General features: G+C 35.5%; 2 protein-coding genes across 4 annotated transcripts in view; both read right to left on the bottom strand.

The window, feature by feature from the left end:
- SERPINI2 (serpin family I member 2) overlaps positions 1-6,521 on the bottom strand; it is a 36,367-nt gene extending 29,846 nt beyond the window's left edge. The window contains exons 1-2 of the mRNA XM_037841365.1: positions 5,294-6,521; positions 3,268-3,522 (exon numbers count right to left, since the gene is read on the bottom strand). Of these exons, the coding sequence (XP_037697293.1) occupies positions 3,268-3,514 (247 nt within the window). The 5' untranslated portion in view covers positions 3,515-3,522; positions 5,294-6,521. The remainder of the gene's footprint in view (positions 1-3,267; positions 3,523-5,293) is intronic.
- A 251-nt stretch (positions 6,522-6,772) lies between these two features.
- Positions 6,773-27,097, bottom strand: part of WDR49 (WD repeat domain 49) — a 149,921-nt gene continuing 129,596 nt past the window's right edge. For all 3 annotated transcript variants that reach the window (XM_037841343.1, XM_037841351.1, XM_037841354.1), the window contains 3 exons: positions 23,477-23,586; positions 21,441-21,587; positions 6,773-10,232 (listed from right to left, as the gene is read on the bottom strand). In XM_037841343.1, coding sequence (XP_037697271.1) covers positions 10,102-10,232; positions 21,441-21,587; positions 23,477-23,586 — 388 coding nt within the window. In that variant the 3' untranslated portion in view covers positions 6,773-10,101. The remainder of the gene's footprint in view (positions 10,233-21,440; positions 21,588-23,476; positions 23,587-27,097) is intronic.

Genomic DNA, 27,097 nt, shown 5'->3' with positions numbered 1-27,097 from the left:
GTTTCTCCATTCACCAGGATATAGACATAGACATAAAAGATTTTAGATACAAAACACAACTTCCATATGACTGGATCTGAAGACTTTCAGCAATTCTTTAGAGCCCTGAAGTTCCTTATATAAGGAAGGGAAGATAATTTATCTATTTTGCTTGTTTATACATTGATTTCACATACAAACATTTATGGTCATTTAAAGTTCCAAAGAAATATCTCCATGGCTAGGAGGCTACAGAAGGAGACTTCCTGACTGAAAGGCACAAAAGCTTCTCCAAAGAATTAATTAAGGTCAGAAGTGAAGTGGTGGAATTTGAAACCAATTTTCTGGAATTTATAATTTATGAACATCTTTAAAGGAATGAGGAAAAAAAAGGAGAGGGGAGAGAAAATAGTTCCAAATCATTTGGGAGAGCAAACAGATTTATGTCATGAACTTAAGTTCTAAGACTATGTGACAGTCAGATGTCCTTTGATAAATCACTAGATTTGGAAGTCAGTGAAAAAAATATCACCAAGTAACACAAGTTTGGAGGAGAATATAAAGTTATCTACCTTATGGATTTGATTTGATTTACAGATTAATGACTTCTTTTAGCACAGATCAAAATGAATACATATGCATGACTCATAATAACCAATAGGAACAAATTTATTTCATTTTCTAAAATAGAGCCATGGAGAAACTACAGGTCACGGGGCAAATGTGATTCTTGGTTTGATTATTTCAGACCCCCAGAAAATGTTCTAAAATTAAGTATATGTTCGTATCTCCTGCTATTAAGATTCCAAAGGCAACTGCTGTATGCAATACAAGGATCCAAAGATGAAAACAAAGGTAGTCATTGAATTATACATTATTATCTTGGCTGAAAGGTCCATATGAATCATTTAATCCAAACTCTTCTTTTTACAGTGAAGAATCTGAAGGCCCAAACAGAGTTAAGTCATTTGAGAGTTGAGGTAACTTGTACCAAATCACAAGGTCATTTAGTGGCAGAACTGAGGCAGGAATTCATGCCGTTTTCTTTCCATCATCTTCTGGGGACAAAGAAGCACCTTTCACTTAGCCTTTTGATTAGTAAGCCACACTATGAGAGGGCAAGAAAGATGTTCATCAAAATGGAGAAGGTAAATTCTGAGTAGGTGTCTTGACAATTGGGAAAAGAAGAACTGAAGACACAAAGCCCCAATGGTGTCTAAGATGCCAGGAGTTGTACAGCCATCCAAAATCCCCATAGGATACTTTAATGTGGAACAGTGAAGCATGGACCCAGGGGATTGGTAGCAGGATAAGTAAAGACTGATTCAACATTGAGTACTTTTGAGAATCAGTGGGGATTGAAGTCAGGGCCAGAACTGGAGGGAGCCAGTGAGACACTTGCCTCCTGCACAAAGTTTAGGGAGGCATCAAAAACAGTAATCAAGATAAAAAATTTTTAATTAAATAGTTTCAAAATTTAAATTAATGTCAAATTTCATGAATAATAACACATAAAAATCTTAAATAAAGACAGGGTCAGTTTTAGTCATTTTTCCTTTTGTTTGGGTTTCTAATATGCTCTGCTGACACTGCCTTCTGATCCCCTTACCTTTTCTACTATCCTTAACTCCTTACAACTCTCCCTTTCTCCAGACCCCCTATGCCTTTTCTCCATCCCCTTCAGTTCATTCTTTTACACTCCTCCCTTCCTTACCTGGGTCTCTCCATTTCCTTTATTCCTTCTTTCCCTCCCCATTTTTTTCTCTCCAGAATTTTTTTCATATAATCTTTCCCTTTTGGGCTGGTCTTTCTCTTCCTTTGGCAGTTATTCTCCATCTGTGTTTTTCTCTTTTCTTTAATGAGTCATAATGCAAAACTCGTTTTTCAGATTTTGTTACATGTATCAAACATTTTAATGGTTAATTGTTTATATACACTCTTCAATAAAATAGAAAAATTTTTTGTAATTGGTCTTATTGTCTATAACCTTCAACATTGCTCACCTATGACAAGAAATAGCCCCAGGCAAGTTATTTAACCTTTTTTCATTTCAGATTCCTCATCTCTAACACAGGGTTATATCTACCTCACAGGGTAACTGTGAGGATTAAATGAGAAAATATATGCCAAGCACATAAAACAGTGGCTGGTACACAAAATATATACATTTGATAATTTCATCATTATTTTTAGTATTATGTTCACAATCTATCTTCTGTGTTTCTCTACAAGCTCTACAAGCTGTATACATTTAACGTAACTTAGATGTCAGAAGCTCTAATTTTGGTAGTTTATTGTGAAATCAACTTTACATGAGTCCATAAATGTTCTATTACTTTCAAAGCAGTATCATGACTTAAATGTTTCTGGGATTGGATAGCAGGATTTTCTGAAATTAATATAGAAAATCAAGACTAAATATTGGCTTCACTTTACATTTACAGTACATTACATTTCACTATTCACAAAGGAGAACTCTTGTAATCACTAACTAAATCTTCTTTTCTATCCAAAATTGCCTTTATTTAAAATGAACCAATTAAAACTGTGTAAATAGCATTGTTTAGTAAAACAAATTCCCAAATATAGCTATTCTGAGCTAAGGCACACATAGTGAAATGAGTTATTAGTTATAGTTATTATATTCCCAAATTTAAAATCTGGGTATCTCTTAAAATTAGGACCATTTTAAACTGAAAGCATAGGATGGCCATGGAGGTGGGCAACCATCCTTTCAAATGGGATGCAACATTATTAGAAACAATCTATCGAAGAAGGGTAAAATAAGCAATGGTATTTCTGTAAGAGGTAATAAAATGCGACAATTGAAAATTATGTTTTGAAGGAGCCACATGACATGGGACAATGATCACAATACAGAAAGTGATAGTGAAAGTATATCTATGTGTATATGCATATGAATGTGTATGTGTGTATGTCTGTATGTATCTATCTACATATATGTACACTTACACGTGTGCACACACACTATATAATCTAAATTAATTAAAACTGGCCAAAATAAATGACTTAAAAGAAAATATACCAAAATATTCACAAATTCACATCCATAGAGACTTTGTAAATTTTTTCATGTATTATTTCTGTAATTACGTTTTCACTAAGAAACAATTTTAAATGAATGAATATTATTTATAATTCTCCATTTTATTACAATTTTTTACTTTTCATGACATTCTTTTCATTTTCTATGAGCCAGAGCTCCTAATATTGAAAAAATAAATTTGGTCATATCTTATCTATTATAAATATATGTAAGAATCTTACCAGTTGAATTTTCCTGAAGTTTTAAAGTTTGTCTTATCTGCTGTTGTGCTTTTCCTTTTGCTCCCAGGTGTATCATTCCAAGAATCAAAGTTGTTCCAAGAGGGGAAAATATAATGTTGTTTTTGTGAGATAAACAAATAGCTTGATAAAGATCCATTGCAAATTCAGCATTTCTTTGAGCCAAGGGTCTTGAGGCTTGACTTCCAGAAAAAGTCAGTAAGAGAGTCCACAACAAGACTTTATCCATTCTGACTTCTGTATAATGTTTAATTTTAAATTTATTGGATTTTAAAATAATCAAAGTTTACCCTACTATGATCAAAAGGAATCTTTATTAGAAGTTTCTATCTTATTAGAACTAACTTCCACAAAAAGTCTATGCTGTTTTCTGACTATACATCATTTATTAGGAGAAACTGGTCATGCTAATGGTAATTTTTATGTTCCTTCAAGAACCAGTAAGAAATATATTTGAAGTTTCTTAAACAAAATAAAAGGAGAAATTGTAATTCTGGAATGTTTTCAGTGGCAAAACTGTCTCTGAATAACTATATGATTCTTTTCCTTATCTTTTCCCATGGTTTTTAAAGGGATATCTTGAATTCTGATATCAAGGGAACCCTTGATCCAGACTACTCTAAAACGGTTAATAGGTCAAGAACAGAAATTGAATAAAAGCTAACATACTCCAGTAGGGGTTTGAACCTATAATGTTAGGAAGCTAATGTATTCTAAACCAATTGAGTAACCTGCCTAACCTTTTCTCACACTTTCTGGAATCCCACTTCTGTAGGGCAAAACACCCCAATCCTACCTTCTACTTTTCCAAAGGGAGGGAAAAAAACAAAACTCCGAGAAAATAGTAAGGAAACAAAATGACGATCAAATATAAACAGTACAATAATAGCAAAAGAGTAATGCAATTAAAAATCAAACAATATATTGAAAAATAAATTAACACAATACGAGAAAAGCAGCAATTGAAAATCATAACCAATTCAAGACAACACTAATGACACATTATTAAAGTGCTCTCCACTAAAACTGCAGGAAATTCAATCATCTGACTACATCTAGAGCAGAATAAGTTTTGCAATATTACCACATACTTGGTAGGAGATTACTGGCTCCAAAGGCTTCATAAATTTTATAACACTAGTTACAAATAATACATTTTAGTAACCCTAAATAATTCATTTAGGAGGTTACTAGGAAGTAGCCCTTAATTGGGGTAAAGATGAAATCCTCCATAATAGTGTGTTGCTAGCCTTAAAGAAATGAAGAACTGCATTTCTAGATCATTTTGCAGACTATCAGGAGAGATTTCATGGTCCATGAATGGGTTATGGGTCATTGAGAGGCACTATTACATACAAAGATTACCAATAGTCAAGTGACCTCCCAAACTAAGCTGTGGAGTCATCATCTAGATATTTCAAAATCTTTTCTAATATATGTAGTCAAATTCTATTTGTTTAGATACACATTTTGCAAAGGAAGAAAATCTCGAAATGCAATTCCAAGCAATTATTAGAGGAACATGTGTTGGGAAATGCAAATGCATATATATACTAGCAAGCAAATGTCTTACTGAGCAATTAATTGTACAGAAAGCTGTAAATGGCAGTGTCTTGATAGTAAAAGCCAGTGGGTCAGAGAAGTGGGACATGCAAAATAAATTTCTGTGCATCACTATATTCTGATATATTGAATTTCTCAGGAGATTTCTGACCAAATTATGTGGAAACATAATTAGCCAAAATGCTTTTAGAACTTTTAAGACATGAAGCATCAGTTCATCTGGTATATCTTTAAAAATGTGGGTTATTTTAGAATAATAAAAAATATTATGAAGGATATAATTTTTCCCTTAATAGAATCTGAGCATTAGAGTTATCTTCTCATTATTATAAACAACGTTAATAATCAGAATTTATATTCTTTGAGCATCCATTTTCTCCAGAAAAATTCTAGGCACTTATAAATTACAACTCACAAAAGTATTTTCTTTTTTAATTTCACTTACCTTATTGGGTTTTGGATCATATCTCAGCAGAAAGCACAAGGTACTGGTAAACTAAACAAATCCAATTAATAGTTCCACAAGAATCTGACTTCTAAATTATAGTAACATCCTCTACTCTACTAAACATCCACAGTCAACATTATTGTATATATACTTCATTCAAAAGCTATTTAAATTTAGGTACTTACCCCAGTTGCCTTCTGATTATTCACTGTAATGTTACAACTAAAATGTGCTCGCTGAGGAACACTAGTACCTGATCAGTCAAGGCCAACTCTATTTATCTTGAATGTTGCGTGATTAATTCCTCTAAAACCAGAGCAGGTGTTCATTACATTTGTGTAAAAAGATTAGCATGGTCAAGTTAATGAATAATTTTGCAATATGCAAGAACAAAGATAGAAAAAATAATAGCATCATTTTAAATCATTACGTTTGTATTATTCCATTCATTATTCCACCTCTTTTACAAGTAGAAACAGAATTTGAAAGAATGTGCCTATGGTTGTAAATTTGCTGGTAATTAGTTCTTTTTGTTTCTCACAGGACTTCCACATCAGATTACCAACATACTCCATCATAAATATTTTAGAATGCCTATGAGAAAAAGAATAAAGCTAAATCAAGTCCAGAATGCAGAGACAAATTACTGCTGTGTTTACAGAGTTCTCAACAATCCATCAAATCATACAATCATCAGAGCAGTTTCCTGAGGATAAAAGGCCCAGTTGAATCCTTAGGAAGAAGAGTGGATATTGAAGAAATACATTCTTTATGTTGAACAAAAAGACCAGTTTAAGATTATTGATTTAGTAAGTTATATCAATATAAAACTATTAAACATAGGCAATTTGATAATAAACATTGGTGTTACTTTTATATGTTGTTAAAATTCTACATGATTTTCTCTCCAAACAAGTTATTATTAAAAATGGATGCATAATTGAGTGGGTTTTGATTTCATTCTTCTATTTCAAATCAATCACTTCAATGACAATTACATATTAAAACACACTGTATTATTCATCAATGGAATCTGAGAAGAGCAGCAGAATATTGGTCTAGTTACAATTAAACAAATTTGCCACTATTGATTACCAAGTGTAATATTACTTCTGATAAAGTCACCAAAAAAATAAAATAAATAAAATGAACATTGTTTTAGTTTCCTAGGCTGCTCTAAACAAATACCATGAAATGGGTTGGCTTAAACAATGGCGATTTATTTGCTTACAGTTCTGAAGCCACGGAAATGTCCAAATCAAGGCATCATCAATGCAATGCTTTCTTCCCAAAGACTGACTGCCAGGGATCCCTGGCTCCTCTGCCACATGACAAGGCACATGGCCGGTCTGCTGGTCTCTCTCTTCTCTCCCAGGTTTCGCTGATTTCAGTTTCTTCCTTCTTTTTTTCTTTCTTTTTCTCTCCCTGTATTCATTCCGTTTATAAAGGACTCCAGTAATAGGATTAAGAGTCATCTTGAGTGAGGTGGGCCACACCTTAACTGAAGTAGCTTCATCTAAAGATCATACTTACAATGGGTTCACACCCATCAGAATGGATCTTACATTAGTAAGAATGTTTTTCTGGAGTACATACAGCCTCCAACCACCACAAGCAAAGACAGCTTAAAAAGTATTCATTTAAAAAACTTTTTCAAGAATTCTGTTAACCTCTCTCAGTGTCCTAATAGAGCTATCAATGGTGACAACAGGCCTGAGAAGCCTGATGATTATTATAGGCCATCATCTCTTAGTTTACTAAAATTCAAATTACCAATCTAGGCATCTCCAGATGTTTCCTAAATCTTGGGGTTTATTCTGTTAAGTTACTGTAGCATGGGCAAATTCCACTTCAGCTTTAACTTAACACTGCTAGAGATAATATTCCAAAAAGAGTTGTGAAACACAAGAACACTTATCATTCTTGTTCCACTCTTTAATACATAAATAATAAGTTGCAATATCCAAGACTATCATTCAGTCAATACTGTTCTGCCCATGTAGTGACACCAGGAAACATCCATTACAGGTAACCTTGACTATCATATTATTATGTCTGTAATCAGATAATAAAGTGATTTTTCTGTGAAAAGGCCATTACTTTTCTGTCCAATGACAGAATTAGTTACTGTCTTATTAAGGCTATTTAATGAAGTTGTTCTGTAAGAACCGTATGTTAGAGCAGTTTAAGTTGAATGTACATTGTTCTGTCTCTTGAGGAATAAAAACAATAACCATGAGTTCCTCCTCCCTGGCTTAAGCTCTTTTAATACACAATAAAGGTACCACAATACCATAAAATATTACTGCACACATTTTAAATATTTTCACAACTCTTTTCCTTCTGCAATTCTATGCCCCTAGAGCATCAGAGAAAAAAAAATTCATTAGTGAGAGCCAAAATATCTTGATATAAATTTCTTGAGCACTATCACCATTCTACTGTAAAAAAGAAAAGTGGGAATGCATACAAAAATACTAGCAAGATGTTACAGTTAGAATTTCATTACCTTTCTTAGCATTTTGTAGTTTTTTTTAAAGTAAAATGTATTTAATTCCAAATACTCTAATTAGTAAAGGACTTAAAAGTTATTTCTTCTATTTGAGCACAGGTTAAGTTCAGGCAATTTTTCTCTGTCAGTTTACCCTATGCATTTTAAGTGATAAAATGAAAAGGATCTGAAAAGAGAACAGGCTAAATTACCTTCAATGTAAATCTACGTATTGCAAAAAAAGGTAGCCTACTGAAAATTATGGCATAAACTATTTTAATGTGACAAGTTCCTTTCACTGTGGAAAAACTGATCTTAAATAACTGAAAATAATTGTAACTTCAGAAGTGGCTTTTGATGTCTTCAGTTCTATTAATAGTTGATGGATGAGACCCTGCTACCTGCCTAAAAGAATTGGATGCTGTAAGTTATAAAAGAAGAGTGATATGTAAGAGCTAAATTCCTTTTAATTTTTTTTTCTTTTTTACATGATTTTGTCCCAAACTATTAGAAGTGGTAACATTAAAAGAAATTCTCATATCTTTAAAAGCTCTATTCTCATTAAATATGCTTGTACATCTTTCACAAAAGAAGTCTTGACATTAAGTAAGCATGAAGCTAAAGTTACACTCAGCACAGTGCCTTGCAAACATAGTAGATGCTTGACAAATACTTTTCCTATAAATGAATAAATTCCACCCACATTGCCCTTTATCCATTACCTCTCTAGGATTATTAGAGAAACTCTGTCTATAAACCAGACAGTTTCTGAGTAATCACTTCAAATGAAGTTATCTCCAGGGGTAAAAATTAAAATATGTCTAGTGAAAGATTTCCAAATTATAAAATCTAGTGGGGCAATTCAATCTTTGTTTAATAAAACAGTGCAGTTTATGTGCCTTTACTCTAGAAGGCTGAGGACAGGAGAAGTATATCCTACTCATATTTGTGTCTCTCTTATCTAAAATAATCCCTTGCATGTGCCAGATGGATGGACGGACGGATGGAAGGATGGATGGATGGATGGATGAGTAGATGGATGGAGTAAAGGGTCTTCAAAAAGCATTTGGTGCTCATCTTACATCTCTTTAACAACTTAATATATATTTTTTTAATTTCTGGGAATGTGGCTCAGATTTCACTCCACTTCTCTGTCACCAATCTAAGATTTATAAATCATAGGCACTGAGTTTGTAATGATGGATTGCCCAATCAAAGTTGCAAGTACAGTACAAAGAACTACCATCCCCCCTTCCATTTTCCCCATCTGTGAACACATACCACATTTGTTCTCTCTATATATGTGTGCGTGTGTTTGTGTGATTGTGTCTGGGTGGGTCTGCCTCTTTTCCACATGTGACTGTCATTCAGTAGGGAGGAAAATCACTACGTATAGAACTCACAATGCCTGACTCAAAGATGGATTTAAATGTAGATGGAATAGCTAATTCTAGAAACCATTCCTTCACCAACCACTCTATCCAACCAAATGCACATTTCCCATGGGTGCTGGAAATTCTAATATTAGAATTCATTCCATTGAATGTACTAATATGTGAATGAACAAAATGGTAAACAACAAAAACTATGGTCTTTGGAGTAAAACAGTCCTTGGCTCCAATACCAGCTCTGTCATGGTTATGGGTCACTCACCTAATGACACCAAATCTTACATTTTAACCTTAAAATAGATATAACAATATTTACCTCATATGGTTATTGTGAAATTTAAACAAGATGAAGCTTCACAGTCTTAGGAGAAAGGAGCCCCCTAATTTTGTAAATTCCTTCATTGATTAGCATATGTTGTTTTAAAATATCTTATTAGAATACAGATATTCTTGAAAACACTCTAAAATTCAAATACATAGCAACCAAAGTTATGCAAATGAACTTATTAACTCTTTTCTACAAGACATAGTAAATAAAATAGCATAAAAATATTGGTTACCTCATGGATAGTCATGTTTATGAAGACAAATGGGTCAAAAAAGCTAGGCAGTGAATTTCAGAGCCCATTGTTTCCTACTTGACCTTCCACTTAGAGTATGTCCTTTTTAGCCTCAGGCCCTTTGGTTATTCCTTCCTCTCAATTTTAAAGCATAGCATATCAAAGAATAGAAGAGGAACATCTCCATAATTTCTCAATAAACCTTAACAGGAAACACTGATATTGGCAAGTCTAATTGCCAATTTTACAATTAAATCATTAAAATTACTAGAAGTATATAAAAAAAGAAAGGGGCAAGATTCTTTATTATTTTGCTTCCTTTTCTGTGCGCACTTTTGTGACAATGAAATATTTTTCTTTCAGTTATAATTGCTTCTTGTTTCTTTTTGTCTTCGCTTCACTACTTGTTTCCTGACACAATTGTTTGGCTCTTCGTTCACGATCCAGAATTTCTTTGGGGAACAGGTTTTTCTCAACAAATACAGCTTTCAAAGCTACAAAATGATTAAGAAAATGGCATAAAAATTATATTTGGTAAGAGACTCAAATAAATAGTGGGAAGCAAATTCTTAAGTTTTACTTTACCTAAAAATCTGTATATTTCTAAAAACAAGTGCGTATTTGGGGAAATTGACTTTAAGCTTCTGTCTTTGCTTTTACTTCAATTTAAATTTAAAAACTAAATTGTATTAGACCACTTTATTAATGCATTTATATCACAAGAGAGATTCACCATCTAAAGGCAGAGGACTAAAAAGCTTGTGTTTCCATTTTTATTCTTTAATCTACTTAACAGCTATCAAGGACTCATAAAAAGCCAAGAACAAATTATTCTGTATTGAAATAAGACAATTAAAATAATCAAAACACAGTTTGACTGTCTGCATGACTAAACAAGTACATCTGCAATCACATCCTTATAAAATACTTTGATCTAGAGGGATCAGTGGTTTCAGGAAAAAAAAAAAAACAAATTATCTCCATGGGTGGTTATATTGTGCATCAGTGAGAGGCAGAAGGAAATTATACTATGCATTCAAGAAGATCATCTTGGCCTTTTGCTTAATTTTAACATTTTGCCAAATGTTTATTGAATGTATATCATGCAAAATGTTCTGGGTTGAGGCAAAAATGGGACATAAATATGACTAAGTCACAGGCTTTCTTCCAGCTGGTAGAAAGTAAGAGAAGTACCCAAGTAACCAAAACACATATTTAGGATGATGCAGTTCTAAAAGAATATGAGCAACGTAAACTGTGCTTAAGCATATAAAAAGATTATATGGATATTCAGGGATCAGAAGAAAAGCTTTAAGAATTGTCACTATTTGATGTAGCCCTTGATGTCCAGATAGGATATTAATTGGTAATAAGGAACTTGGAGGTTGGGAATAGTTGGCAGAGGGAAAAAGAAATGTCAACTAGCAGGAATAAAATAAATAAACGTATAAAGAATCAAGAGCTACAGAAACATAAAATATGTCAAGGAAAATAAAGCAGAATTTGAGACTGGAGCTGAACTGAAGAGGACTGTACATTTCAACCAAAGGAATGTGAAATAAAGAAACTGAAATAAACAGTGAATGATTTCACAGTACAGTGGCATCTTTGTAAATTTTTATTAAAAACAAAACAAAACTCTCCACCTTCAGGACAAATGTGACTGCATAAGTGAACATCTTTCCCCCCTTATCCCTGGAAATTATATAAAAATGACGAGAACACTTTGGGGAAATTACCCTGCAACAAAATCTCACCTTTAGCAGTACCCCAAAATACTTGTAATCTGCTGCCTACAAAACATGAAGAAGGACAGCCAAGCTGCAGAGATTGGGCAGAAGTTATAAGATGAAAAGTAAGTACTAGAGAGTGCTAAGAAGCCCAGCCTCCAGAGCATCTCAGAGAGTGCTAGCAGATTGACACTTACTGAAGGCTTTATAAGTAGCCATGGATACAAAATTGAGGTGAACAGAGCTAGAAGTGCAAGCTGTCCTTGACCTAGTTTGTTTCAGAGAAATATCTGAGGCAGGGCTACATAAATAATTGTAAACACAAACCATTTTTGCAAGAAGCAGTCTGTTCCTGTGTGTTGTACAATATTGAAGGCCACCATGATTCCACATCCCAAGCTCTCACACAGGAATTCATTGCAAATTTCAGATCTAAGAAAACCCAATTCCTTAAAGCTAATTAATTAAAAGAGGAATTAAAGGAACAGGCACTGCATGGACAAAAATATAAGCAAAACAAAAATGAAAACAAAACAATGGATAAGCACAGCAAGACTAATCAAAAGATGGACCATCAACAGAAGAATGTTGCCATTTGGACATAAATATTGTTTACCAAGCATTTTGCTATAAACTAACCAAGAATAACTGTGAAGGACGATCACAAAGCAGAATTAAAAGAACTCAGGGAAGAGATGTAGACACAATAAGAAGTGATAAAATGTGATCTGGCGGAACTCAGGGAAAAAAAATAGAAAAAAAATTTGAAGGGAGAGTAGACTGTGTGGTAGCCCAAGAGGAAACAGTATAGAAATGAAAAAAAAAAAAACAAATACGATAAGATGAAAATTAAAAAGAGAAAGCCTTAGAGAGAAAGGATAGATATTAAAGACAGAAAAAAATAGATCCAAGAAACTCATGATTGGCATGAGTCCTTAAGAAAGAAAATCAAAGCAGAGTAATTATTTAAAGATACCTTCTAATAAAACTCCTCAAATGAAAGACAACTTAATGCATTTTGACAGGACACACTGTGTGCTGGTGATATTTGACTGAAAATAGTCAAAACCAAGGCATATTCCAGCAAAGTTACTAGATTTTAAAGGTAAAGAGAATAATCTGGCAGACAAAATGAACAAGTCACTTAAAAGGAGAAAAATACCTATCTTACATTAGCTATCTTCACAGAAATGATCAATACTAAAAGACAGTAGATTAACACCATGAGATAATCAAGTAAAGAACATTTGTGCTAAGAATACTATATATATTCAAGCTGTCCCTCAAATCTAATATCTACAAATAGTTTAAAATGTGCAGGTAATTCAGGAACCACTGCCCCAAGTATGGTCCTTTGTGAGGAAATTACTAAAAGATAAACTGAGAAATGACCAAGGAAAATTTGGGAAATACCTAGTGGTGCACACTGAAAATATTTAAATATAGAACTAAGATTAAAACAATGTGTTCAGGATAATAGAATAGAAGGAAAACACTATATCACTGACAATGTAGAAATTATACAATTAACAAAAATTGGGAGAAGAGAGAAAGAAGCTTCATTTGTGATGAATCCATTCAAGTGAACAACAAAGAGACAAAGGTCAAATAATAGCAGAAGAGGAAATTTAACAACGTAAAAGTAAGCACAAGATCATATTATTGAGTAAAATTGTGTGGTATAAGAGGAAGGCAGAAATGAGGAAACATTCTAATTTTATCATCATTCATAGCATCAATCTAACAGTCATTGTCTTAAATAAAAGATTTGGGTAATCATATGAACATATATGAACATATAAACTAAACATACAACTACCCCCCCAAAATAAAAAAAAGCAAAAGCAAGGAAACAAAGCAGACCAGACAGTGATAACTTATACACACACACACACACACACACACACAAACACACAGAGAGACAGAGAGAGAGAAATAGCATAAAATATGAAGAATGCAAAACCAGATATGTCTATTGTATCAATAAACTTACATACGCTCAAATTTCCTGATTTAAAAAAATTAGTTTTAATTGGATCAAAAAGCAAAATTCAATGCACATCTATAAAAAATTGATTTGTATAATTTGAAATCAAGTGATGAGAAAAGGATACCGGGCAAATGAAAACCGGAAGAAAGCAGGGGGTCACAATCTAAGGACCTAAATGCCTGCATAAACCTTGAAATGATATGCTAGAGACTAGTAAGACTGGTTACCAGAAATGGTTGAAAGTGGGAACTGGGCAGATAACATTTTATATATAATATTTGACCTTTCTGAATGTTTTCTGTACTTTAGCAATAAGGTAAAAAATGAATAAACCTGGAGCTAGCTTACAAGTGAAGCTACAAATGAAAAATGACTTTCCTTTTCCCTGAAACCAGCTGAACAAGACAATGTGGATTTCTGTATATTAGCAGATGATCCTATCCCACAGGACTGCAGATTAGCATATCAGAATCACAAGGAATTCTGAATGCTTAAAGATCTCCAGAGAGACTGCAGAAGCCAGAATGTTGCTTTTGAAATAAACTCTAGCTGTTCTACTGAGATTTGTTTCTCAACTTGATGAGGAATTTTCATTGTAATTAACTAGGTTTCAGGGCATTTAAACCAATAACTAACTGACAGGTTCTTGTAAGAGCTTGAGAGGGACTATCTCTGGTGGATGGCTGGTTGTTTTTAAGTTAAAACCAGGAATTAAAAAGTTCATATATGCACCAGTGGATCCCTGTTTCCTGGGCCTGAAGCTTACAATTTGGGGCACACTCTTGAAAGAGAACATTGGGTTACAAATATAATGTTAGTTATAAAAGTGACTATTTACTTAGAATGGGGAAATGAATCTCAACAAATAACTGGAGCCAATAGAGTCAGTTCTTTTTCTTCTGAGGTCTTGTTTAGGAAAAGCACCCAAAATGATTCCTGCTTGCAAGCTGGGTCTCCCTCCTCACCTAGAACACTAACTCTTAATAGTCAAAGGAGCCTTTGCAGGTAAGGAGCTGTAAAACTGAACTGTCATTGACTTCATCTCACATCTCAATCTTGTGGAAAAAACTATCATTAACCTAACACCTTCTAAATGGATAATGGTAATCAATCTCTTTTACGATTCATAGTAACCTGTCTTAGATTAATGGCATGAAGTTTTCGTATTATGATAGGACTACATCTGGCATGGATTATTATACACATAAGAAAGCATTAACCATGTATTGAGCTTTGTAAAGATTATATAAGAACATCTGTAACTTTGACAGATGCCGCATTTTTCATGTATTAATTTGGGTAGGTTATGGTTCTCAGTTATTTTAATCAAACGCTAATCTAGGTATTGCAGTTGAAAGGATTGAAGGGATTTTGCAGATGTAAATAAAGCTCCTAATCAGTTGACATTCAGTAGGGAGATTATCCTGGATAATCTTGGTGGGCCAGACTTAATTAGTTGGGAGGTCTTAAAAGCCAGGCTGGGGCTTCCCTCCGAATGAAAAGCAATTCCAACTATGGACAACAGCTTCTGCCTGTGCCTTTATTCTATCTTGCCCATGATCTTCCCTTCCTAACTCCGTCCTATGGATTTTGGACCTCCTCACAGTCGCATAAGCCAATTCCTTATAATAAATCTCTTAATATATGGTCCTGTTTGCCCTCCTTACCTGTTTGAACCTTAACTGAACCACTTGCCATGATGTATACTGTTGACCACAAAACAAACAAGAGTGATGTGTTCTTTTTAGTACAATCAGACTGACCTGACAAGGTTCCCATGGTTTGTGGCTACAGTCTGTTGGATACTCCAATCCTTGTAAAGAAAATGTATGTTTATTTAAATAATAGTTTATCCTAAAGCATCTTCAAGCGCCCACATAAGCACTACCTAGGGAATCTCAAGCCTCAAATTTCTTGCTTTCTGTGCCTCACAATTTACTTGGAATCTTGGAGAGTTGTTCCCACAGGAGGGTTAGCAACAGCCACTGGATATGGATTCATAGGATCACATCTCTTCTTAAAACTCTCCAAAGACTTCCTTTAACACTTAGAATAAACTCAAATTCCTTGCAAGGTGATATGGCCCCATAAGATCTGACCCTTTTTACCCTCCAACCTCACTTCATACCAATCTCTTCTCTGACCCTTGTGTCCCTGGAACACCACAATTTGGCTCCCACTTCAGTGGCTTTACTTTTCTGTTCCCTCTCCCTGGAATAGGCTGCCGTAAAATCTTTGTGGGACTGCTTCTTTCTTTCAGGATTCAGTTCAAATGTCAGAGAGAGCTTCACTGATACAAGCCCTTAGTCATGCCCTATCACATTATCTTTCTTTTTTTTCTTCAGAGCTCTTATTAATATCACTATCAAAATGTATCTTGTTCTTTTACTTATTAATGATTTATTGTCTCTCTCTCCCCCTATGTAATAAATTAACTGAGAGCAAAGACCTCGTCCGCCTTTGCATACCAGGCACCTTGTGTCTGGTACATAAAAGGTGCTGAAAAAATATACTTGTTGAATGAATGAACAAATTAATGAAGGAACTTCTGGGCATGCCAAGGGACAAGCTCACTCCTTAAGCTTTGTAATTCCTGCATTCTAGAAACCTCAGGGCTCTGTAATGGTGATAAAGGGGTGGTTCTCCATGTTCTTTATTGACTACACCTCTAACCCTGATCCCAGCTCTTAAAAATCAAACACCTAGTATTATTGGTAACCATTTACATGCACTATTTTCTACCTGGGAAAGCATGACATTTAAACATTTGTCACTTCACTTTGTGGTTGGTTGCCTGAGAAGATTTGTTATAATGAGAACCACAAAGGTTTGTTTTAAAGGCAATGAAAATGAAAGATGCGGTGGTCATGAAGCAATCCAACATACTTTTACTAAATATAATGACACCGTGATTTTAACATAGCAGAGTTGGTTAATCCTTTGTCTTCTGATCTTTCCCTTGGACCCTGATTGGCAACTAACCATATCGGATGAACAAAGAAGAAATGCTCACAATGACAGCCCAGCAAGAAGGCACTTGGCAGCTATGTAAATACAGCACTGCAATGACCAGCTGTTAGTCTTTGAGTGTACAGTATTCTAAAAACCTTTTCTCTGGTTCCCATCCTCCATTCTATTCTGAGTCCTCTGAATCAGTACTTTTTAAACTTTAATATCCATAAGAATCAGCTGGGAATCTTGTTTAAAATGCAGATATTGACCCAGTAGGTCTGGAAGTGTGGGGTGGGGTAGAGATGTTGCATTTCTAACAAACTCCCAGGTAATGCCCATGGTATTAGCCACTGATTACTTTCTGATGTCAAGATTCTAATTGCTAAATCTAGAGTTTAGACTGGCATTGCCAATCTCTGTCATTAATTTTCAGCTACCAGTCGGGTCACAATCAGGTAATAAAGACAGCAAATTGGTGAGAGAGTGGTGAGGATTGACCAAAATACTTGACCAAAATGATGGTATTTTTGGACCTGTTGAATCTTATAAAAATGTTTTTCATATATTAACTACTTCCCAAATTTGGGGAGGTGCATGCATGCATGTGTGATTTTCAGGATGACTTGGTGCTATCTTGGTAAAAAAAGAAATGGAATAAAAGGAATGATTTCTACTCTTAAATGCCTCTGAGTTTGGTAATTATTCTGGATGTTTATTTATCTTAAAATCTTCTGTTGTATGCCATGTGTAGCAATCTTTCATTTCTTACTTGAAAGGAATATATCTAAAGATGCTTTCTTCCTGTGTTTTAATTATTTGTTCAACTGAGAACTTTTACATAATATGTGATTTTTTTCTTTACTATTACTAGATTTAAGACTATATTCTAAAGCAAAAATACACTAAATTGGATTTTACTAAAAGCCCATATGTATATTTTACATCCGTAGTTTAAGAACTATGGAGAAAAATTTTGTATTTCAATGGAAAATCATGCATTGTCCCTAGCTCATCCTTCTGGATGGTCAGATGCTGGCTGAGCACATTGTTTTTGAACTACATTGTCTCTTTTCATAAATTGCAGGTTACTGATGAATATGTAAACTCTCTTGCCTAGTAGAGTTTGAATTGACTTCCCACCCTTTGTGGAGAAACCTGTTTAGATACCTATCTGTAAATAGAACTGAAACCTGTTACCTTGTACAAATTGCCAACCCTTACCAAATTTTCAATTCTTTCGGTCTCCTTCAATTTCTAGCTACAACCCTCCAAACTAACTTTTCTAGTTTTTCTCCCTCCCTCCTGACACTGTCACCAAGAACTGAAACCTGACTGTCCAGATCCCTAACTGGATGGACTCTACAATTGACCTTTGCCATCACCTCTCAATGCAGGTTTGATTTTGCAACACCAAGAATCCCCCAAAGACTCTGCTTCCTCGAGACCAGGAGGTTTCGAAACAAGTCTGAGTTGTTCAAGATGAAAGACACTCATTTATTTTTAACAAAAAGGGGCTCTAGTAATGTTGAAATTTACCTGAGCCCTGTGCTCCCTGAAAGCAGAGCCAGTTAGGAAATCCCTCCACCCTTTCAGATTCTGGAAACAGCTAATCCCAAAAGACCTGCTCTGTTCTTCCTCAGGAGGCCTATAAGACTTGAAGATGACTTCTTTGTGTACCTGCCTCTTTAAAAGATCAGATCTCCTCCTTTTCTTTGAGAGGTTCCTCATTAGTGATGTTCTCCCTATGAAATAGCCTGAATAGAATCATCTTCTTAATTATCTGGTGCATTTTGTCTTTGAAAGAGAAAAAAAGAAAAAACACAATTCACCCATGTCTCACTATTGCAGCATTTTCTCTAACCTGGAAGTTTTACAGATTTTACAGATATAATGCAAATGAATTCTGAGGAATTTATTGGCAAAACCTGACCCAGAGCCAGTTCTAAGCAGTTTCCAGGTTTTTTAATAAGGCATATCAAAGAGGAGTTTCAAGCTGTTTGAGAACCCATTGGGAACAACTTGGAAGCAAAGAAAAAGATGTTTCAAGTTGTATGGAAAAGAAAGAGAATACAAAAGGACATTAAAAACCCAGTAGGTAAGACTAAAAAGTCACCTAGGGATTATAAAGTGTTTGAAAACTGTCCCAAGTTCCAATGTGATACTTTAGAACCTTGAAAGTAAGTCTGGCAAATTGCCTCTCATTGTACAATTGCCAATAACCTTCTGTATACTTAATTATGGAGATTGTAAGAATGTGTGTAAAAGGCAGTGCAAATTTAAGGTAGATTCTGTAATGATAGCATAGAGGAGGAATATATTGGTAATTGAGTAATATATTGGTAATTGGGTTTACAGAGAAATTGCACATAAAAAACAGGATTCCCATATGCAATCTATTATTAACACTTCCATTGGTGTGGTAAATTTCTCACAATGGGTGAAAGCACATTTTTATAATTGTACTATTAACTATAGTCCACAGTTTAACCTAGGGTTCACTGTGTTATGCAGTTCCACGGATTTTTTTTTTGAAGTTTCATTCTACTACCATATATACAACCTAACATTCCCCCTTTTAATCATATTCAAATTTGTGATTCATTTATTTTTATCTATTAACAACTGACTATGGTGAGTGTTATACACTATAGCATAAGTTAAAGATCAAGTATACACATATATCCAAGACTTGGCTGGAAAAAAAAATTTACTCAAAGTGCACTAGTAAGGATGAATGGTGCTCAACAGTGGTTCTAGGAGGAGAAAAATAGGAAAGAAAGAACAAAGATCTTCTACGAAAGTCTTCAAAGTAATTAACAGCATTGAATAAAAGTGTTCTTTTATAACAATTTTAAATTCAGCAGGATCCTCCTGAAAAGGAGATAACCAATTTAAAATGAAAGTGATAAAAATAGGTAATATTGTAAAATGGCAGGTTTTAGAAATCAGCACAAGAATAGGCTGCAGAGTAAACACAATTTGAACAGGGACGACCTCACCAAACTCCTTAGCATAGTATACAAGGCACTCCCTGTTCTGGCCCCATCTACCCAGCTAGCCTAAATTCTCATCCTGCCCCTTACAGAACCCAGCCATTGGGAACTACAATAGCTCCCTTTGCACACCATGTTACTCATATCACCCTACACTTGCATGTATGTTACACGTTTGCCAGAAATACTATCCCCCTCTTTTCTTGCCTACCTAATATCAACTTGACTTTTAATTTTCTGCTCAGGTATAATCTAGCTTCCCTGAAAAACCATCTCTGAATTTCCATGTGCTCCCACAATACCCAGTGCTAATCTTTATCACAGACCTTAATTTAAAACATTATAATTATTTTTTCTCCTTATCTGTCTATTTCCCCTGTTGTACTACAAGATCTGTGAAGGCTGGGCCTGTCCACTTTATCTCTGAATCCCCAGCATCCAGCACAGGGACTAGCACAGAGCAAGCATTCAACATCTACCTTAGGAAATGCTGCATCCATAAATAAGCAAACATTATTTCAGAATCTGCTAGTCAAAGACTCTATGATATGAAGCAGAATATGCTACAATCCCTTCCCATTCTCCAGAACTTTGCTTCCAAATGGCACACCCACTTTCCATAGGGAACTTTGCACTGGGAAGAAGGCTAAATCTCCATAATCTCCATAAGGAAACACCTCCCAACTGCGAGCGTTACCATTCCTCAAGGGATGGTGTTGAATCTCTTTCTCAGAGGATTTGAAAAGTTTAGAAACTATATATTTCAGATGGCTTGAGTGTATTTCTGATTGTGCCGGTTTGAATGTATTGTGTCCCCCAAATGCCATTATCTTTGTAATCTTGTGGGGCAGATGTTGCTTGGAATGTGCCCCACCCAGCTGTGGGTGATGATTTTGATGAGATGTTCCCATGGAGGCGTGGCCCCGCCCATTCAGGGTGGGCCTTGATCAGTGGAGCCATATAAATGAGCTGACTCGGAGAGCGGGAACTCAGAGAGTGCAGCTGTGAGTGATGTTTTGAAGAGGAGCAAGCTTGCTAGAGAGAAACGTCCTGGGAGAAAGCCGTTTTGAGGCCAGAGCTTTGGAGCAGACGCCGGCTGCCTTCCCAGCTAGCAGAGGTTTTCCAGACGCCATTGGCCATCCTCCGGTGAAGGTACCCGATTGCTGATGTGTTACCTTGGACGCTTTGTGGGCTTAAGACTGTAACTGTGTAGCGAAATAAACCCCCGTTTTATAAAAGCCTATCCATCTCTGGTGTTTTGCATTCTGCAGCAGTAGCAAACTAGAACACTGATCTTCTGTTATAAGCATTGTTCACTGATAATTTTAAATGAGTTCCCCTGCAGTGTCCATATGTTTTCTGAGCGCTTCACCAACAATCAGGTTGTGCTTTGTGTTCCCATAACGCCCCTATTTGCAGGTGGGATTTTTATCCAGAAATTATTCAAATACTTAGAAACTCAGAATCCATAACAGTCTGAAAAATAAAACATACCTTTTGCACATCTTCTTTCCAAAGCCCCAGAGATCATTCACTAATATTTTCTAAGTTAAGCTTTCTTGTCTGTCCTACCATCATATTAGCCTAGCATTGCAGCTGGAAGCCTCCAAGACAATACACTTTAAGTAGCCTCTATTTATAGTATTTCATATGAAAAGAAAAAATTCAGTTTGTCAGAGATTCTGTTCTAAAGCAGTCTTATGATGTTTCTTTCTCTGGCATCGGTTTTGAAAATTAAGGTTATTTGAGGGCAGAGGTTCTCATCCATGGCAGATCCATGATACATGTTCATGACATTCTGATTTCAGAAAAGCTACAGAATAAAAAGACCTTTCATGTGTTCCAGCCCATTGACTGTCCTTTCTGAAAGCACAGAGCTGCAGCTGAGCAATAAATCTTAACAGTCATACCACACTTCATTTCACCACAACCTACGACGCACACACTCACTACTTTCATGCTTTTCTACTTTATTTTTGCAATTAGTTGAGTTTCATGGGGAGAGATGATGGAAGTATATGACGGCTGCAGACTTACTGTCAGAAAGTGATGGAGGCTCTGGAATTGGGGGACATTCCTCCTCTGGCTCTTCTCTAAAGTATCTCTCAGGGTCAAGAAGAAAAGCAGGTTTGTTCACTTCAGGCAGCTTCTTCAGGGCTCTGATGCTTAACAACCTAAATGCACCTTCACAACAGCAGGTTTCAGGGGAGGACAGGAGGAAAATACAATATCATTCATTCCTTGGAAGAAGCTAGCACATTTCCAAGCAAAGTTAACATTTTAAAATTTAACCTTCCTGTTTCTCAGCTGGTACAGCTGCAGTGATCAGCAAACCCTATAAACACAGCTGTTCAAGATAAACCCATGGTCCTTTTTATTCAAAGGGACCAAAAGGAACTCAAGGCTTCCCATTTATTTATTTTTTATCTTATACTCTTCTGCTATTTGAATACTTGAAAATGAGTATTCTGCAGTTTTGGAAAAGCTCCAGTCTCTCTTTTATCTAGAAGAAAATTGTATCCTTTGTGAAATGGAATCTTTTTTTTTTTTTTTAATGTTTAGTTTAACAAAACATCTAAAATTTTGAATTTTCAGGTGCTTTTTCCATCTCACTAAAATGTGAACCAAAGATGTGTTATTGTATTTATGTGCACAATGGGACGCTGGGAAGCTATTTTAATCATGCTCTTAGAGGCAAAGTCCTAGACAATATGAACACGTTTTCATTTTGCTTCATGAGATAAATGGATAATGAAATAGAAATCTACAAAAGCTTACTTCAAGATGTGGATTTATATCTATGTTTGATTGTTGGCTTTGTGAAGGGAGGAACTGTGCTTTTGTCATCTCAGTGGTCTCAGTACGTAGGAAAAGGAAGCATACATATTCAGCACCTGCTACAGAACAATCATCTGCTGTATCAGTGGTTCTCAAACTTCAGCCTGCACCAGAATCCCACACAGAGTTTATGGAAACCTGGATTGCTAGATACCACTCCCAGTTTCTCTCTTAGTTTGACTGGAGAGGGGCACGAGAATGTACATTTCTAACAAGTTCCAGGTGATGCTGATGCTGTTAGATCAAGGACAACACTTCGAGAACCAATCAACGTGCTATGTCATTAAAAAAGAAATCTTCACAACCCGAGGGTGTCATTATACCCATATGACAGATGAGGAAATAGAGGCTCAGAATGCTTTAGTAATCTGCCTGAGTTTATATAGAGGGTAAAGAACAGATTATGGATTTAAACTCAAGTATATTTAACTCCAGGGGTTGTGCTTCAAGGTAAGTAATAATAACAATAATAATAACAATGATATTAATAATAATAATGTCACTTTGTGTTTCTATAATATGGCAGACACTGTTCAAAGTACATCACATATAATATCTCAGGAACACTATGAAACACATGTGTTTATAAATGTGCATTGACTGGCAGCAAATAATTGTGCACATTTTTATAGCAAATTTTTTCAGAAATTCTGAAATCAACATATCTGCTCTATGGGAATGCAGTTTCCCCTTGGATATAAGTTGAAAACAATTTGTAGTGAGTGACATAGTCTCATGATATGATGGAAATTTGAGAATGATTCTCACGTAAGTTTCTAAATGATACACTTCAGTATGATAGCATATCCTTTGTTTCAATTACGTTTTTCATAGTTGTTTTCTGGTCAGTCAAAAACTAAACTGATACATTGTTCTGAGTAGTTTTGGGCTTCTTAAGAACAAATTTAGTTTTTATTCATCCTCTTCTCTTAAACACTTAGGAGAAAGAATTAATATTGTGGTGCCAACTCTATTTTTGGGAACTATAGTTAGCACTTTACACATGCTTTCTGGCTTAGACCTTAAATTTCCACCCTGACAGCCACTTCTGTGCTGTGCAGCCTTGGACAAGTCATTTAATGTATCTGAGCCTAACTTTCCTACTTTGTAAAATGGAAATCATGATCTTAATGCCAGGTTGTTAAAAAATAGTGTAGCATATAAAGTATTTGTCTTAAACATACAAGTTTATACAATAATATCATTATAAAAATGTATCAACAATGATTACTTACTGGATGATTTTTGTATAACTTCAGCATTGTAAAGTTTATGTGTTTTTTTCTTATGGACAGTTCTTTCTTTATAGTTCATATCCAAATGTATATCTTCTGATGGTATGACACTGGAAGACAATAATTCATGATGGAATAAATATTAACTACATAGCTTAAACAGACATTTTCTGGCTATAAGTATGTATCTTTGGCAAAACAAAAAACACTTACTTTCCTGTGTACCTCAGTAGTGAAAGTTTTCACAATAATCAAGCCATATCTTATTGGCCAGGTGATGATATAGAAAAGGGTGAGAAGCTGAGAGGGTACTTAAGCAAAGACCCCATCCCTATAACAACTGGAAGGTCAGAGAAAAACTACATAGAAAAGTTTCACAGAAACACATATACATCATCTTTGCCATGTGTGTGAATTACATGGGCTACTGTGAAGTATGCATCTGTGGTTTGTGTCAAAGGTCTATTATCTAATGTAAGCTTGGATCTTCACTTATGGGATCCAAAAAGCAAAAAAGTTCAGTGCTTCTGAAGTTTGTTATATGGATCTATAAGAAAACTTGACATCAGCCTGATTCCACAGAAAAGGTTTTTGTCAATCAAACGTAAAGAGTAGTCATTATATAGCTGAATATAATTCCAGTCAAAAACCAGAGAATGGTCTTAAATGCATTCAAAGTTCACTGTCACAGACCTTAACCTTGTTAGCTGTAAGGAATGCTGCCAAAAATAACTATTAATCTCTTGAGAGAACTAGGCTAGAAAATACTCCCATTGTCAACAGAATTCTGAGTGCCATGGGGATCTTCGCCTGCCCTCCCCGTTTTGCCTCTGTTCCTTGCATTCTTTACCTGTTTATGGTTACCACACACCATCCTCTAATTTTTATCCCCAATTCTGCTACATATTTATTAATTGTGGGATCTTGAGATGTTTCGCAAACTCTCAGCCTCAGTTTCCTCCTCTATAAAATGGATTTTTGGTATTTTAAAGGATATAACAGTTGAAAGTTCCATGAGGTGCCTAATAAATAATAGTTTTCAATAAATGTTAATTTACCAAATTTACCATTTTCCTTTTCCTCCATTCCATTTTGACAGAATTTTCCAAACTCAAAAAATATATAAAATATCAATACAGAAGATGTTACATGATGGATCTCTCTTAAAGTCAATATTGGGTATTATTTGTATACCTTTAAGTAGCATTTTATTTATTGCTTTTTTATATTTAAATAAACTTTCTATTTTAGACAGAAAAGTAATGGGCATAGTACAAAGTTCTCACACATCACCCACTCAATTTTCCCTATTGTTAACATCCTTTACTAATTTTTCTCATAACTTACAAACCAAATTTGTAAATAATTATTCACTAAACTCTGTATTTTATTCATATTTTATTAGTTTTTCCTAAAGTCCTTTTTCTGTCCCAGGATCCCCCTCCAGAATATCACATTACATTTAGTCACTATGTCTCCTCATCCTCCTCTGAATATGACAATTGCTTGGAATTTTCCTCGTTTTCCATGACTATGACAGTTTTGGGGAATACTGGGCAGATTTTATAGAATATCCATCAATTTGGGTTTGTCTGATGTTTTTCTCATGATTAGCCTGAGGTGATGGGTTATTGGAGGAAAGACAGAAGAGGTAAATTGCAATTCTCATCACATCCTATCAAAGGTAACTGCTATCAAACTGACTTATCACTGTTGATACTAACCTTATCACCTGGCGAAGGTTGTGTTCGCCAGTGTTCTAGTTTGCTAACACTGCCAGAATGCAAAACACCAGAAATGGATCAGCTTTTATAAAGGGGGTTTATTTGGTTACACAGTTACAGTCTTAAGGCCATAAAGTGTCCAAGGTAACTCATCAACAATCGAGTACCTTCAATGGAGGATGGCCAATGTTGTCCAGAAAACCTCTGTTAGCTGGGAAGGCATGTGGCTGGCATCTGCTCCAAGTTCTGATTTCAAAATGACTTTCTCCCAGGAGGTTCCTCTCTAGGATGCAGCTCCTCTTCAAAATGTCATTCTCAGTTGCTCTTGGGGCGTTTTTCCTCCCTTAGCTTCTCTGGAGCAAGAGTCTGCTTTCAAAGGCAGTCTTCAAATTGTCTCTCATCTGCAGCTCCTCTCTCAGCTCCTGGGTGTCCTTCAGAGTGTACCTCCTGGCTGTAGTAGCTCTCTCCTTCTCTCTGAGCTTATATAGTGCTCCAGTAAACTCATCAAGGCCCATGCTGAATGGGCAGGGCCACACCTCCATGGAAACTATCCAATCAGAGTCATCACCCACAGTTGGATGGAGCGCATTTCCATGGAAACAACCTAATCCAAACTTTCCAACTTAATCCCCACTAATATGTCTGCCCCTACAAGACTGCATCAAAGAACATGGCTTTTTCTGGGGGTCATCTGGTACAGCCAGGTTTCTCCACCATGGGTTAATTTCCCCCCTTCCTTTCCATACTCTGGTCTCTGGAAGCAAGTAATGAAGAGCTTTCCATGCTTAAGTTAAGCTGCTTCTCCTTGAGGGTGGGAGTATTATATAAACTATTTGGAATTACAGATTGCTTTTTTTTGGGGGGGGGGCGCTTTGCCGTCCAAAAGACTTAGGGCAGGTGGGCAGTTTTTCTTCACATTATGCTTGAATGGCCTCCCTCACAATACCCCATCTTCTTTGTTAAGAATATAGTATTTAGTCACTAATTGGCTTTGAAGATAAAAATGATGGCATCTTAGAAAGACCTTAATGATAGTAAGGGAATCCGGGCATCTGTAACCATAACAGGTTTCTGGTGGTACTGGAAGAGTAGAGTCTGGTGAGGTTAATTCTTGTAGCTATTAGGTTAAAAATATATTTTTCCCCCAAGAAAGTATTGTTGATATAAACTGAAGTGAAAAGGTTGAGAGAGGCCTAGAAGAAGAGAGGTTCCTTTCTTAGCTGGTTATCAACAGACCCTGATTTTTCCTGAAATGCCCTGAACTCTGGTTCATGGGGCCCTGTCTTGGGGAGACTGTCACTGCTTCTGGACCATTTGCTTTCTGGCTATCTCATCCAATGGTATTTAAATCAAGTATCACTTGTATAGAACAAAAGACGTCACCCATCCCCACTAAAGAATTATGGTTATGAAAGGAGCAACTTAGGTAGAAGGTAGGAGATGATCTTTTGGGAACTGTAACAAATTGCCCCACTCAGATGGCTGCCTATGAAACATGGTTACATTGATAATGCTCCAAGGCAGGGAGAAGTTCTATGTACAGCTAGACTGTAGAATCAACCTCATGTTCAAAGGCCAACCAATTGCTTCCTTTCCATGGATGTCTGTGACTATGAAAATGTAGAGGGAACTGGAAAAAGGGAATATTCCTAAAAGGAGAAGCTATGGAAGAAGATATGGAAGAAAAAGAATGTAATGAAAAGCTTAAATGGTGTTTAACAACAATTTACAAGATGTCTCATATCGTGATGCAGGAAGTAGGTTTTCTATGGGCTCCAGCAACTTCAGCCTCAATTCTATGAGAAGGAAAGGCTCTAAGTAGTCTCCTATCCCTCAGCTCTGGCTGTAGAAGGGAGGACTGGTGACTGTCTTTAGCAATCTTCTAGGCATGAAAGGA

The sequence above is a fragment of the Choloepus didactylus genome, chromosome 1 (assembly GCF_015220235.1).
Source record: "Choloepus didactylus isolate mChoDid1 chromosome 1, mChoDid1.pri, whole genome shotgun sequence".
NCBI lineage: Eukaryota > Metazoa > Chordata > Mammalia > Pilosa > Megalonychidae > Choloepus > Choloepus didactylus.
Note: the sequence above shows the minus strand (reverse complement) of the source record. Positions and strands in the feature narration are given on the sequence as shown.